At 31.0% G+C, this 16,601-nt stretch overlaps 2 protein-coding genes across 3 annotated transcripts; one reads left to right on the top strand and one right to left on the bottom strand.

Annotated features, from left to right (window-relative positions):
- Window positions 1–672: 672 nt before the first annotated feature.
- Window positions 673–5,316, bottom strand: LOC134721443 (uncharacterized). The gene is made up of 2 exons (XM_063584480.1): window positions 5,262–5,316; window positions 673–2,806 (listed from the first exon to the last, which is right to left on the bottom strand). The coding sequence occupies exon 2, from the start codon at window positions 2,798–2,800 to the stop codon at window positions 1,103–1,105; it is 1,698 nt and encodes a 565-aa protein (XP_063440550.1). The 5' UTR covers window positions 2,801–2,806; window positions 5,262–5,316; the 3' UTR covers window positions 673–1,102.
- Window positions 4,699–15,737, top strand: LOC134721444 (group IIE secretory phospholipase A2-like). Of its 2 annotated transcripts, none has more exons than XM_063584482.1 (5): window positions 4,699–4,804; window positions 11,874–12,024; window positions 12,635–12,744; window positions 14,535–14,606; window positions 15,508–15,737. In XM_063584482.1, exons 2-5 carry the CDS (start codon window positions 11,915–11,917, stop codon window positions 15,669–15,671), a joined length of 456 nt encoding a protein of 151 aa, XP_063440552.1. In that variant the 5' UTR covers window positions 4,699–4,804; window positions 11,874–11,914; the 3' UTR covers window positions 15,672–15,737. The 2 variants fall into 2 exon arrangements, with proteins under 2 accessions (XP_063440552.1, XP_063440551.1); XM_063584481.1 differs by lacking the exon at window positions 4,699–4,804 and adding an exon at window positions 10,143–10,314.
- Window positions 15,738–16,601: the final 864 nt, after the last annotated feature.

Raw genomic sequence — 16,601 nt, forward strand, 5'->3', positions numbered from 1 at the left:
CTGTGGTATCTTTCGACCCTCTTTTTCAGTAGGAAAACGCCCGTTGTCACGTGGCACACATTCCGTTAAACTTTTTTGAAAACAATCACATTCGTGAGTTGCCATGGCCAGCACATTAATCCAGCGTTATCGCCAATCGAACATCTATGGAATAAACTTGGACAACGTATCAGATATAGCCCAAATCTACCGGAAACGTTCGTTCAGTTCCGAATAGATCTTTCCAGGGAATGGGACAACATCCCTCAAGACTTCATTCGACGTCTAATTGATTCAATGCGACGGAGGTACCAGGCGGCTATAAATGCAAGAGGTTCGCATACACAGTTTTGTCATGTTAACTTGAATTTCGAATTCGTCCTGTTAAAATTGTCCGAAAATGTCCAAATTGAATATTGTTTCAAAAAGAGAAAACTCGTAATTATTTTCTTTAAAATGATGTTAGCTAACTGTTCCATTAACTTATTTTGTTATTATACATATAAATGACCTTACAAACTTGTAATTTAGCCTAGTATATATATATATCTTTACAACATTACATTTCCTTAGTTTCAATATTCTAAATATCATATAGACATATCACTTTGAAAAATATTTAAATTTTATTTTAAAGTATTACAAAGTAGTGTGCGTTTCTTATCGTTATCCCAAAAAATAATATATAGTTAATAACAACAAACTTTTGTTTTTGGTTATTCAATTTTTTGTTTATAAATTCTGAATAATTTCCAAAATCGGTATAAAAATGCGGTTTTAGCTATTTTCAGGCGTTAATAATCAACTTGGTCATCTCTTACGGAAAATAAGTCAAATTGAACACGATGACGAATATCAAAGAACATTGTGTTAAGCTTCGAAAACGTGAAATAGAAGTTGACATTTATATATTTTGTAAAGGCCCTGATGTGAAATTAATTCAGAGAAAATTGACCCAACAAAACTAATAAAAAATACTAAATTTAAAACTGACAATCTACACTCTTAGACTTAATATCTTACGTTACTAATGTCAATAATATTTTTGCACTGTTTACATTGAACATTTGTTTGTTAGTCTACAAAATGTTTCAAACTGTTTGATTTCTGACTTTTTAGCCGATCATTTAACTTTATACAAACTGGTTGGTCCATATACATTCGTTACCATTAAAATATTTCTTCCTTTGTCAAAATAGATACCATAAGGGTGTTGTATTCCGTTCTCCTTTGTTAACAATCGACGCGCGTGCTTCCCGTCTGGTGAAAGCACGACGATACTGTCATGCTCATTGGATACCACGTACACGTTGGAATCATTATCAACTGCTACTCCACGAACAGATTTCAAAATAGATTCGTCTTTGTATTCCCAAACCTCCTGTCCCGTGATTGTGTAGCATGTTACGGTATTTGATTGATTTATTGTATGGTATATCTTGTCATTTGATGTTGCAACATAGTTCCAGTTTTGCTTACCATCGACTTTAACTACTGTAGTAACAGTACTTCCGCTATTGACGTCTGCTGTTTGAATACCCCTTCCTACTTCATAATATAGTAATCTTCCTTTTTCATTTGTAATGCCGTAGCACTGATTGGACGTGTTAATCTGTCTTACAGTTTTTTTATTGACGATGTTAAATATTTCTATGTAAAAAGGCGTTACATTATTGGTGACAGCGACCGTGTTTTCATCAATACATGTAACATCTATAGGCCAATTGGATACAGGTGTTTCACAAACAAACAATCCATTTTCGTTGTGGATTACAAGCCGATGATTTGAGTGATCAGCAAAAACAATTTTACCAGAAGGCATGATAGTACAACCTGTGATTACATTTCTATTTTCCCCTTTCGGTATCTCAATTTTTTGTATTAAGGTAAGATGAATGTCATTAATTGTTTTTGGTATCTTTGGTATCATTTGTTGAGCTTGTTTTTCCCTATCCGTAGTCACGGAAATGGTTGACGGTTTTGCTATAACGGACATCTCACCAATCTTCGTCATAGACAGAATATCAGACATCTTGGCATCCACTCTCCATTGTAAGTTGAGTTGTTGTAAACATCCATCTTTTATTAAAGACATCATAAACTCCTCTTCTTTTTGAATCTTGGATTCAAACATTTTACCGCCAAAAAATGTCTGAAGGTCAGTTGCAAAACGTTTAGTCGCAGCTATATTTTTCTGTAGCTCATCTATTGTTTTCTCATGGTCAGAAACTTTTTGCACAAATCTGTTTATTTGTGACATGACCTTTTGTTCCGCAGTTTGTAAATCCTGTTGTATTTCTTGTTCAAGTTTATCTAAATGTATGTTTATTTTAGCACGCATTTCTTTTATATCTGTCTGAAATCCTTGCCGCTGCTGTTCGATTATCTCTAGATTCTGCTTTCGATCTTCCACTATTCTGTCTGTGTTGTTTTTCATTTCTTGTAAATTTTGTTCCATAATTTCATAAGATGCTGAATTTCTCGAGGTTTTGACAATTTCATCAATTACTAAAAAATCACATTTCTTGTGATTTGTTGTGAGGCAAAGCGGACAACAAAGTTGTTCATGTTGAGAACAGTAGAGCTGATATTTTTTGTCATGTTCTGGGCAGTATTGGTTTATACTTGCTATTATGGGCGGTATTTGTTTATAATCATCAATTGAAGTTACCTCATGTTTTCTTGTACCTCTTGAAGCTCGATGGTGTTTTTCACACGATGTGCATATCCCTTCGTTGCATTCCGGACACCAAAAGGCAGCTTCTTTAACCACGTCCTGGGCTTCACACACACCACAAAATGACCCACTAGCTGAAGCCATTCTAATCTTAAAAACAAATTGATAATTTTATAGCTACTGACTTTAAAACGAGCTGAAAAAAGTACTAAAATCTGTTACATTTTATTTGTATTTCTCAATTTTGGACAGACAATATCGAAACAAGAGACCATCAAGAGCCTTAATCACTCACTATGACATTTTTGTATTCATTTTTATGTTAATGGCAATCAGATGTTTGCATACTAGTGAATCTTATCTAGGGATATTTTGTATATAATGTTTTAATGAGTCATTTTTGTATTTGTATTGTATACATATATCAGGTATATAGAGTTATTTCTTTTTAGATAATTGGCAAAAACATAAAAGTAAGATATCCTGATTCAAGGTTAAATATTCTTATCAGGCGTCTGATATTTGGCCAGATTGAACTTTTAAATTTCCATCAATCTACCTTTTTCACATTTGTTTGCCAATTCCCTTCTTTTAAAATACATCCTGTACCATCATCTAGTGGAATTAACACTTATAATGTATCAATTGGCAGTTTCAACCGTGTAAACGTATTTGTAGATCTGGGTTTGCCTCACTGGATTGCTCTCTCAGAACTTTTTCTTCCAATATCATATTTAATAGCTAAACAATTTTATTCAGAAACAACACCTCCGATGTGGGTCATTTATCAATTTCGGCCGTCTTGATTTACTTGAATTTTTTTTAATGTGTAATCCCAATATTGATTTTTCTCTGTATTACTTTGTTAAATTTACACTTTTAAAAATATTGTGCAGAATTTATCTTTGTTTCAATTTAGAAATACTTGGCATCAGTAAAGTTCAATCCTGTTCATTATTATAAACAAAATTTTCCTTAACATTCAATTGTCTTTAACAAAATAACCATCACTGGAAGTTAAGTCTGTGTCTAAGCTTTAGTAACAAAAATAATTTACTGAACCACCAAATAAAAAATATATGATGCTTCTAAACACCAAACATAAAGGTTTATGACCAAGCATTGTATTATATTCTGCAATAAAATGTAGATTCGATTGCCTACAACTGTCAAATTCGAGGGAATATTTATGTTCGACCCTTTTTCGTATGCAACCGGGTGTGACGTACTATGCTTTAGTGGTATTGTACATAAAACCCGAATAATTCAGTCGTTATATTCCGCTGACCTACGAAGGCTACATTAACGCCTGAACGTCTTCCTCGATGAACACCGTCAACCAGATAATTCACATCGCTATGCAATATGGGAATTTTGATTTAAGATGGCAGTTAAAGAAGGAGGAGTTTCGGGTGTTAATTGATGTTAAATGATACAAACTGACATTAATTGATGTTAGCTAATTATTATCGGATTAGTGTTAATTGAACATACGTGTTTAGTAAGACAATTACAACACAGTTGCGCAGACTCATTATCCTGATCGCCGCCGATTGGCTTTCAAACACAGAGAGTAGGCGACGCGGCCAATGATCATTAGGAGTTCAAGCCCTCGTGTGGGAGAAAATCGGACTAGGAAAGGGCTTGCATTATTCGAGTTATTGCACATAAAGCGTAATAACTTTCCTATGTAACAATATCCCTATACTCATCATGGGTTCTGGCAAAAATGATTTCCATAATATTCCATAAGACACAAACATTGACCTCTGATAATTTGAACCCTTTCATTATTTCACTCATATGACTGCTTTAGTTTTTTTAGGTTTAAATCATTAACTGTGTTTAACCTTAATGTTCAATATTTTTCAACATCACCCATGTCTGTACATGGATCAAATTCTCAATTACAAATTTCATCCAACTAAATTCCAAAATAAACATTCATTCAGACAAGTAAAAAGTTCTATAACATTTGGCGAAGTAGTTTCAGAGAAGGAGCATTTATAAAACCTGACAAAGATGAACACGATAAAAGAAGGCGTAGGGCGACGATGATGTGCGACGACGACTGAAAGGAAGACGAACAACAACAGAATTTAAAGGACTGTGTACAGACTCCAAGGAATGATAAAGGGTATCATGCAGGTAAGATCATAGAAAAAGAAAAAAGAAAGCAATATTTTTTGTGAACATCTACTAGCTTTATGTCTTAAACTTCATACGGAAATATATGTGTGCGTGTTCATAAACACAATTTGCAGATATAAACACGGTAATAACATGATTAATTCCTAAAATTTTCGATACTATACAATAATGATATTCATTTTGTATTTTTTAACATAATAAACCCAAATTTACCATCTAGAAAGGAGACTTTTTACTTGAACGGAAATATCTAAATATGCTTCATTCCTTTTACCTTTAAATACAAACTATTTCAACATTAAAAAATGTATGTCATTGTGTTTCTATAGATTCTAAAGGTCATCACAAAGATCTGAACATACTTTTGGTTTCCTCTGAAATTATCATATAAAAATCAATTGCTAATGTATTGATATATTATAATAGATAATATCAAAAGAAATAGTTATTTTACCTTAAAATGTTTACGTCATATAACAATTATCATTTCTTCTCACAAGGTCAATAAATCAACCCGGATGTTTAAATGTCATACATACGTAATCCATACTGTATACTTTTCATCAAAAGAAGCGCAGCACATATACCAAAATTGACTATCATGATATCATAAATAAAGTATAATCCAAATATAAAAAAGAAGACTGTTAGCGGGTATGGAAATAGATTCGACAATTACAAACAATTTGTATATTTAATTAAACCAAAAATTAAAAATAGACGGTTAGTAATAAAATAAACACTTGGTGTATCTACAATCTGACCGAACGGGGGTTTTATAGCCAGTCGAAGTCGTTGAACATCTGTACATGTAGTTGTCGTATAGCATATATCAGTGGCGGAACCTGAAATATAAGAGAACACTAGCACCAGTGATTCCCTAAATAATCACCATACAATTTAAAAAAAACAAAAACGGACGTGCCGGCTGGCCCCCTCTTAATCCGTCTCGGCTTATGCGCTTTCTTTATTTGAAGTACTAGTACTTTTATTTGATATTGATAATGTTGGTAACAGATATTGGATTGTTTCTGAAACTATTACAAACTCGGGATAATGTGTAGCCTGCCATACTGGACGCTTATGGGTCATTATAGAAAAGTTCAAATTTCGACGAGGTAATATTTTGAAAAATGATGTCATTGTTTAAAATATTTAAATTCGTCCATCTATTCTATAGTATGGTAGCAACGATATTCAGAAATATGCAAAAGGAAAAATGAGGAGTTCCTTCAATTTTACCAATGTTAGGTCATCCTTTGATACAACCATGTCAATGGTGTTACCAATTTAAAGCATACATTTAGGTACTAAATATTATTGTTCACCATCAAACAACTGTTCCAATTTGTTGTTTATGTTTAAATTAAGACTTATTCTGTGCATTCTATCCAAACATTAAATTCAGAATACATTGTCGTAAATATACTAAAAACACACTTAAACTGAACATGCTGAATATATGTATGTAATGTAATGTATAGGATTAAATGATGATAATATACCTAATCCTTCGTACAAGACATACAGACACTTTCATTTACGAATAAAAATGTCGCATTCTTATATAGTAGCACCACTGACCCTTCAGTAAGTCCAATGACACACAAGTTACAATCCCCATTGATATACCATTTCAATTTTGTCCTTTATTGATCACAAAACCAAGAACACCGAGCAAATGAAAAAGATGAAAAAATAATTCTTATGCTAAAAAATCTCAAGTTATTTAACATAACAACATCAATAACTAAAAATGTCATAAGTGTCATTGGTGTTATCAGCATACATCAGTTTGTTAAACTTTGTATATGTTATAAATGATATTGTTTTAAAAACATTGTTTCATAAGTATTGTTTTCCATTGATGTTTCGCTTGTTAAACATACAAGAAACACAAAACAATGCTGATTGTCATGATATATTTAGTGGTGTAACAAAACTGGTCAATGGTGTTATTTAATCAAAATGGTCTCACCATTGACAGTAACACCAATGATTTAATGTGTATTTTAAGATTTAGTTACGAATTAAGTGCTCCATTCCCCTATTATGTATGTTGTTACTACTGCATGTTTCTAAAATCAATATATTTCATAATTCTAAGTTTTCAAAAAATGATTTTTATAAGGATACACCATAGACATTATTTTCATTTAAACTAGAGCTTTTACTTATTTCTAAGATTTTTTCACTAAATTTTCAAAATAAATGTTTGTTTTCTTGGAGAAACTATAATAATTGCAAATGCTGAAATCTTGAGAAAGATAACTCTTATCCTACCAATTTGTCTTTTACACCATTAACCTGAAAAAAGAGACGTTTCCTTTTGGTGAAAATTATTATAAAACCAACATATACCTTCTAAATTATTACAAATGTTTGTATAAGCATTTATAAAAATGCAATAAAACGTTATAAATTCTAATAACAAATAATATGAATAATAGTCCTATTTCAGGTCAGAAAGTTTTAATATTAAAAAAATAACAGTTGATTGTTGCTATAATAGAGCCACAGTCAACTGTTGTTATGTTACTATAAATCCTTTATTATATTATAGTATATTATACTGTAAACTGTATATAGTGTATCACAAAACATTCATATCTTACATATGCAAGTGTTATTTTGAAACATTTTCATATATTTTCATGTCTTTTGACCTGAACATACCAAAAAACATAGTCTTGCAAGTTTTTTTTAATGACCCTTATACACAAATGGTTTCAGCTACACATACTTGATAAATCTATAATTACTTTCATATTTTGATAAAAGTAGAAATTAAATGAGAAATGTGTTATAGCGGGAATATTCAACATGTACTGTATGCAATAGTATCTGCAATATGTCTTAGTACAACCAAAAAAATGTGGTATCCTTCTAATGCAATTTTCAAACAATATTTTCTTAGAAATGTGTTTTTTTTTAGATAACAGTTCAGACATCCCAAAAAACGTTAAATATTTTTAAACTTGAAAGTTAAGTATTACGAACAAAGAAACCGCGTAAATTAGTATTGTAGATGGTAGATGAACGTTAGGAAGAGAAACTGTATACCCCACCGAGGCGCCCTCTCTACAAGTCGCTTTCCGAATAAATTGTTTCGAATGTTAATTGTTTAGATCATCAGACTTTTCTGCTTGTTTTGATTAGTGTGAACTATTTCTGGTTAGTTATAGACATAATAATACGAAGCTATATATTAAATATATAATACTAAGGCTTTTCTACCTCAGGCATAGATTACCTAAGCTGTATTGGGCAAAACTTTTTTGAATTTTGGTCCTCAATGCTCTTCAACTTCGTACTTTATTTAGCCCTTTTAACTTTTTTAGATTCGAGCGTCACTGATGAGTCTTTTGTAGACGAAACGAGCGTCTGGCGTATATACTAAATTCTGTCCTGGTATCTATGATGAGTTTATTATTGTGTTTAAAATATATCAGTATAATCAGACACAATCAAAAATTCTGGCTCACTAAACATGATCAATACTATTTTTTATATTATCTTCGATCTTGGTTATAATCTTAGAAAATCATAGATGATAGACATTTAAAACTGCAAAAACGTCAAGCAAAATAAGGTCAACGAATAATTCGAAGGACTGAATTCGTTGATTACTCTCTTTGAGTTGTTGACTTTTAAAAGATTAGTTTTATAGATAATAGTCTTAGATATATTTTTATAAGAAAGTTAATGATTGGCAGAAATTTTAAAAGGAATACAAATAATTCAACCTTACCAAATGTCATTCAGAACCGTATTTATATGAGCCACTGCCTTTCCAATTTTTTTTATTTCTTTTTTTTTTTTTTTAGAAAACTTTGATAGAAAGTGAAAATCATTACTGAAAGCAAAATGAGCATTGCAAAATCATTAAAATCAATCAAGAATTGTGTACGCGGTTATCGCTACCTTTACCAAATTTGATATAAGCCATTTCTTTTAATTGTATTCTATACTTATCCCGATCAATGATGGTTACCAATAGGTTTGAATAAGCCAAATGTGGCCACCTCCGAGTGCGTGATTTTCTCGCAACAATTAAGACCCATTAGTGACCTTGAACTATTTATTATCTGCATTTTGATCAGGTGGTCGGGTTGTTGTTTCTTTGGTAGATTCCCTATTCCCTTTCTCAATCTTATTCATTTCTGTAAATAATTGGTGTTAGGAATAAATTCGTTAAGCCTACATAGCTGTAACAAGACATGAAAATAGCGCTACAAGGGTCCTATCGTCAGATTGCAGTTTTAATTTCCCTTATCAATTGCTATAATCTTATATAAATCTTTGTAGATTGTTGCATTTAGTAGCTATAGTAAACAATGCCAACGAGAATGATTCAAAAAGTGATTTTTGGATATATGTGAAAAAAATTTTAATAATGTATCATCCATGTAAGGATAAAAACAGTTTATTTTACATTTTTAAAAGATATTTTCATCGATTGGAAATTATTTTGGCTGTTGATATCTCTAAATGAATATGATTATACTTGTCATACTACAATAATTTCCCATGCATTTATTTGTGTGCAACCTAGAAGAGGTACACTTTACCCAATTTAAACAAAATGTCTTGTATAAACCAAAAGAAAACAATTAAACGGTTGAAATATATGAACTCAACTGACCTTTACTCGCGTTTATATGGATACCGTGTTGTTTGATTGTCATATTCCCAGAAGGTGTTAAAAACACGCATCAGAAAATGATTTTTTTTAATTAACAAGATTATTAAGGGCTCTTACCTATTATACCAAATATTGCTGTATATATGGACCCTTTTTTTAGAATAACATTCAAAATCCCTAATTCTTCGCTTTTAGAAGTTATTTTTATACTAGTAAAAGTAATATATAAAATCATTTTTTAGAAAAATAACACCCACTCATTTAGTTTGTAAAGGTTTTTGTATCATTTCATCATCGGGACACAACCTCTTTAATGTTTGGTATAAACAATGTTTAACTGTAGTAGTTCAGTGCTCTTTTTGCGTTTAGGTCAGGTGTTTGTATACTTTTGTAAGTGTGCAACTGTACAAACTGTATCTATGTTATTGTCTCATCAGTGAGATCACAGCCAGGTATAAATCGATGAAGTGTTTTCAGTTCAATGTATCAATATTCCTCAAACAGTATTAACCAGTATAAAATATATGTTGAAATGATGAAAATTAATAACGTTTTACGCATAGCCAATATTAGAAAAACATGAATAACTTTGTTTTGAGGATGTTTGTTGATATAGTTTACATATATGATTGATTGACTGACAAGATATTACTAAATTGAAACATCAATGAGTACACGTTATATATTACAGTCAGAAGTATTTTGTAAATCATATGTTTGAATATTTCGAGAGGATGTAGTGTATTTAGTTATTGTAAAGAGATGTATTACTTACTGTTTTTCGGAGAGTGAAATGTGAAAATGTATTTGTTCAAGAAAAATTGCATAATACTTATAGCCTGTTCTTTGTTAATTAACTATGGTAAGTAAAAAAAACACTGTATGGCGTGAACAAGTGGCAAGTCCTATCTATACGTTTTTATCACGTCGGTAAGTACCTTTTTAGTCCATTTTTCTCTGTGTAAAACAAAATGTCTATAACCCCTCATCCTGGAACATTCTTAGTGAGAAGAAAACAGTTTGATGATTTCAACTGTGAGAAGTATAAAAACCAACATCATATCCAAACTATATCGCGTTTACAACTGTGGAAAGTAAAAAAAAAGAAACGATCTGTGTGGTGATTACTTCTCTGGGAATAAAAAGAATTGAAAAAAAAACACAGCAGCAATGTGTATTCTCGGTTTACATGTGGCATTCTACAATTAGTGGAAATTGTATTTTAAGCTCAGCTGTTGTATATACAAACAGACGCAATTGCACGGTGATAACTATAAATTCTTATGGTATGTACAGACAGAAGAAGATTTTAAGGTGATTACAATTTTCGTATGTATACAAACAGAAGCAAATTGAACGGTGATTATAATTGTGGTATGTCCAAACAGAAGCTGGTATGTTCAAACATGATCGAACTGTACGGTGATTGCAATTAAGGTATCTACAAAAACAGGCAAAGTGTTCGGAATTACATATTTGGATTTTTTTAAATAGGATAAAAATGACGACAATAGAGGCATCTACAAAAATAAGTAAATTGTATGAGGTGTTTACACATATTACCATTGTGTTATGTATACAAACATATGCAAACTTTGCGTTCAGTTGAACTGTAATATAAATCAGGTTCTGGCAAGAATATGACGTTGTACAAGGAAAGTTTTTTTCTGACTTGTTACTGGTATTTCCTAATGTATTAAATTGTGGATTAAACCTGATTTTATAGCTAGCTAAACTCCTCACTCGAATGTCAAATTTTACCAATATTTTTTATTTTATAACATTTTTTCATTTTTTGGAAGGGCAACTTCAATCAATTTAAAATAACTTAGGACTCTTGTTTATATATATACAATGTTTCAAGTGTTGAAATCCTTTATGAAATATATATGTATTTTGGGAAACCCATTTACCTTTTTGAAAAAGTTTACTTGAAATTTTATTTGAATTTGAACTAAGTTTTACTCTGCATATTGCTCTGTGTTTGTTTATTCTAAATTGGCTAAAGGGATAGGAGGGTTGATATCTCACAAAGTCCACCGCATGTTTGCGCCATTCCTAAGGCAAGAGCCTGTGGCCTTTATTTATCTAGTTTTTTTTGTTTTGTTTTTAATTTTAGTTCATTTATAGGTGTTGGAGTTAAGTGCGACGTCCATTTTCACTGAACTAATATACATTTTGTATTAAGGGGTCGGTGGCTTGCAGCTGTTTTTGCTTTAGTAGGGTTGTTTGCTGCTTTGACACATTCCTCATTTCCATTTTAATTCTTAAGCTTTATATAATGTAAGGAGAAAACTTTTAAAAATAAAATTCGTGTAATTTAGATGTTTTTGTTATGCACAAAAATACTGGAAAATTAGTAACTAAAATGATACATATCACGTAATTAATTTTCTATTAAATACAATTATGATATTTCAGGTTTTGCACTCAAACACAGAACAAAGCGGAATTTGCTTGCAATGAGCGACATGATATCTTTCACCACAGGGCGATATGGCTTGGACTTTAATAAATATGGCCATTTCTGTGGCAAGGGTGGTAAAGGTCAAATAATGGACAGAATTGATTGGTAAAGTACTTCCAAATACATATATAATATTATGTAATTTTTTCATTGTAACATTACAATAATTGATTTGATGAAAAAACCAACAATCGGTGAAATATATTTTTTGAAATATATTTCTTTGGCAAAATTGTGGGTTAAATCTTTTTTGAGACAAGAAACCTTCAAAATTATTTTTGTTAGTTAACACACATCAAGTGATTCTGACTTCACATTGGTCTTGATACACAAATGTTGGTTCATCTAATTTTAGTTATTACAAATACATCGCAAATACAGTGCATGGTTTGCTCCTAAATGTAACAAACCACAATACATGTTATAACTTTAAACTTCACAATGAACACAACAGACATGTAGTATGCAGAACCTTTCATTTTTTGCTAAACTAATAATTTCTTCATTCAAAACGTTAGCCAAATCAAGAATTTGTGTCAAAAAATACTCTTTCGAATTCAGTGCAGTTATGAATTTCGATTGATTTTTTTTGTTTAGTTAAATCAAAGTTCTTAGTTAAATCAAAGTTCATCTTGTATATGTATCATTTTCATTTTTACCACACACCTTGATAGAATAAATTTTAAACTCATGCATTTCTTGTTTATATCTCTAGGTGCTGCAACCTTCATGACAACTGTTATGGGAGATTACAGAATTATGGATGTCCTCATATACTAATGAGTACATATGACTGGACAGTTGTGAATTATCAGATTGAATGTCGTAAGTAAAGTATGAGATTGTAAGTCGTAAGTAAAGTATCAGATTGTATGTCGTAAGTAAAGTATCAGATTGTAAGTAAAGTATCAGATTGTATGTCGTAAGTAAAGTATCAGATTGTATGTCGTAAGGAAAGTATCAGATTGTATGTCGTAAGTAAAGTATCAGATTTATGTCGTAAGTAAATTATGAGATTGTATGTCGTAAGTAAAGTATTTTTAGTAAATCAACCCATTATAAAAACACGCTGGTTGATATTATGGCCAGTACTTAAAATTTTGCATCATTTATACTAGTATGTTTTTTGTGGACATTTGAAGTCGTTTTGGTTGATGAACTTTGTTTTAACTTGACAATTTTAGCACTATGATCAAAGTTCCTCATGTTTTAGTCAGCTGCAATATTAATGCTGGTAGAAACAGCATCCTACCAGCATTGTCAATGCCTTGGTTGTCAACGCAAATGACATTTAAAGGCATTCTAAACTTTTAGTTTACAAAATACATTTTGGAAGAGGAAAATACGATATAATTTCAAGGTTTAATGGTGTAAGTCATCTAAACACATGTTTACTACTTTATATAGTAGATAGGCCTTAGGATGTACAATGTAGAATGTATACTGATAGCGATATATGTACACTATTTCATATTTTTGTAAGGTAAATCTTTTATACTCAACCTTAAATCTTATATTGGAGGACAGTTTATATTATTTTTTTTTATATCTTGTTCAGAAAGTTATCTTCATCATCTTTATAGTTACCTAAAATAACTACTATATACATGTTCATAGATTATATAAAATATATTGAATGCATCATTATACTTCTGTCAATTCCTGGACCTTCCTTGCATTTCATTGTAACTGCTGTATCAATTTTCTTCTTTGAACAAGCAGAGTGATCAGATCCACAATCTTTTGAGTGATGTGTACGCAGCCGTACATATAAAAAAAAGATGATGTGGTATGATTGCCAATGAGACAACTGTCAACAAGAGACCAAAATGAAACAGAAATAAAACAACTATAAGTCACTGTACGGCCTTCAACAATGAGCAAAGCCCATACCGCATAGTCAGCTATAAAAGGTCCCGAAATGACAATGTAAAACAATTACAATGAGAAAACTAAAAACCTTATTAATGTACAAAAAATGAACGAAAAACAAATATATGTAAATAGTTATCAGAAGTACCAGGATTATAATTTCATACGCCAGACGATATGCCAGACGATATTTAACATATACACAAAAGACAACAACTGAATTAGAGGCTGCTGACTTGGGACAGACAGATGCATACATAATGTGACAGTGTAAAACATGTTAGCTGGATCCCAACCCTCCCCGTATCAGTGGACAGTGGTAGTACAAAATCAGAACGAACTACAAGTTCAGTAGAAAAAGGCTTAATTCATCAGATGGACAAAAATACAAGTGGATGTGGCCGGGTATCAAAATGAAATATTTCTAGGTTTTTTTAAAATTGAATCACTTTTTTTAAAGATTTTATGCGAACAGGTTCATACAGGACATTGAATCTCATGTTGAAAACAAACTGACAACACAATGGCTAAAAAAATGTAAACCACCCATAGACAAACAACACAATATACAAAACTGAGCAATATTAACCCAATCAAAATCCTTGTTTGATCTCACGTGCTCAAGGAGGGTTAGCAGATCCTGCTCCACATGTGACACATGTCAAGATACTCCTTTACAAGTAGCTTGATTGTTATTTAGCCTAATGCTGCAATACATATTTATTTATTTTGATTTATATCAGCGTATGTAACCACATCGAAGACCAGCTCTGTTTTTAAGTTACCAAAATCAACCTCTGATGAAAAAATAGAAGGTGAGTACAAATTGTAGAAATTTTTAATGAGCATTTGCAAATAAATTTTGGTATAAACACAAAGATTTAACACATCAGGTTTAAAAAACCATTTTCTATTTTCTGTTTTTGATTTGACCCTGAGTAATAGAAGGTTTAATATAAGATATATGGATTATTTTGCTTTGAGATATCTTACACAATGAGGAAGATGAACAATACATATATTTAAAAAAAATTTGATTGCAGTATCATATAAAATTTACCATTACTTAATATAAAGTCAACCTTTATGAGACAGGGTCCCGAAATAGTCATTGAACTGATGTTTACTTAAAGTAATGCAAGTTAACAACATATATCATTCATTTATCACATGTAGTTCCTTAAAAACTGACTTGAGCCGAAAAGTTTACATTGAAAATTGCTATACAGTTCGGTCACTGGCCAATGACCTACAATGTAGGAGACATTAGGCCTCCAAATAGTTACCAAACTGATGAATGTACTGATAGCAATGCAACTTTATAGAAATATCATTGATCAATCATTAATTCCTATGAAAATCTATTTAACAGAAAACTTAACATTGAAAATTGCTTATTGAATTAACATCACTCAACCTTGAGCTAGGCGACAGGGACTCAAAAAAGCGGTTAAATTGATTTGTTCTAATAGTAAAGCAACACTTTTGAAACAAACAATGATCTATCACATGTCTTCCCTCTCAACTGACTCATACAGAAAACTCAACAATTACTGACACATCCTCCTCAATTGTTGCTGACAAACTTTAAATCAAAAGTACTTAATTTTAAAGAATTCTAGGAACTAAATAATAGGTATTCTCATACTTCTTTAAATTTTTATTTGTGATTTTTCATTTACATTCAATGTTCTTATTCACGGTTTATATTTTCAGTGGACAGGGATTATTGTCACCAAGCAACCTGTGAATGTGACAAAAATTTGGCGTACTGCCTTGGACATTATAACACTTATTATAATAAGGAACTTCAATCAAAATCTAAATTATTACGATTCATTCATAAAGCAGCACACTTTTTAACAAAAGGTCGAATTTAATAATTTTGAAAGTTGTACTGTGTTTCATTATGTAAAGTTATATTAGAAATATTATATTAATAATACACACTTGTCAACTAATAAAGAATTTTTATTCAATCATATTTCATTATTTATTTACTGTTACTAAACATGACTAAAAATGACCTTTTGAATTTAAAAAATATGGAAAAAAAACTATTCAAGAGTTTTTCACATTTCATCAAAACGTGTTTTTTTTTAAATACACAATTAAAATATTTTTAATTGCACTTTAAGCCAAGTTCCAAATAACTAGGCTTACAGCATGAAGGCTTTAATTACTGTAAATTCAGAAATTATTGCGAAGGTTTTTATTATTGCGAAAATCCGACACAGTTGTAAATAATCTAGACTTGCATTTTGAAATATCTTTTATAAACTAAACAGGATTTTTCTCATTATCGCAAAAATAAATATCACGTTATAGACTAAATTTACAAAATTGCAATAATAAATGCACCCAATAATTTCTGAATTTACAGAATTTATAAGTTATCCATTTCAAATCATTGTGTCCCTCTACAATGAAGAGTAAAAAGGTAAGGAAAAAAGTTCACTACAACTGATATAATTGATTGCTGTTTAATGTCTTGCGAGATACAAAATGGGAGATCATGACAACATAGCAAAAAAAAAAAAAAAAAAAAATCCAAGACAAGCAACAGCTTACAAAACACTACATGGAAATCTTAAGACCGAGCAAAAGTGACTCTGATAACTAGGGTGTTCTCAAATGCTCCGTAAACTTTACCAAATATCAAACTCCGAAACAGTGGTTACGTCCTCTTTACTACGCTACGTTGCAAAGTCACCACTGTTTCGGAGTTTGAACAAATATCTTAGGTTGTAGCTGACATCCTGTATATTACAATCTTCCGAATGCCTCCAACATATGGTCACGTTCTTCTT

This window comes from Mytilus trossulus, chromosome 6 (assembly GCF_036588685.1).
Source record: "Mytilus trossulus isolate FHL-02 chromosome 6, PNRI_Mtr1.1.1.hap1, whole genome shotgun sequence".
NCBI lineage: Eukaryota > Metazoa > Mollusca > Bivalvia > Mytilida > Mytilidae > Mytilus > Mytilus trossulus.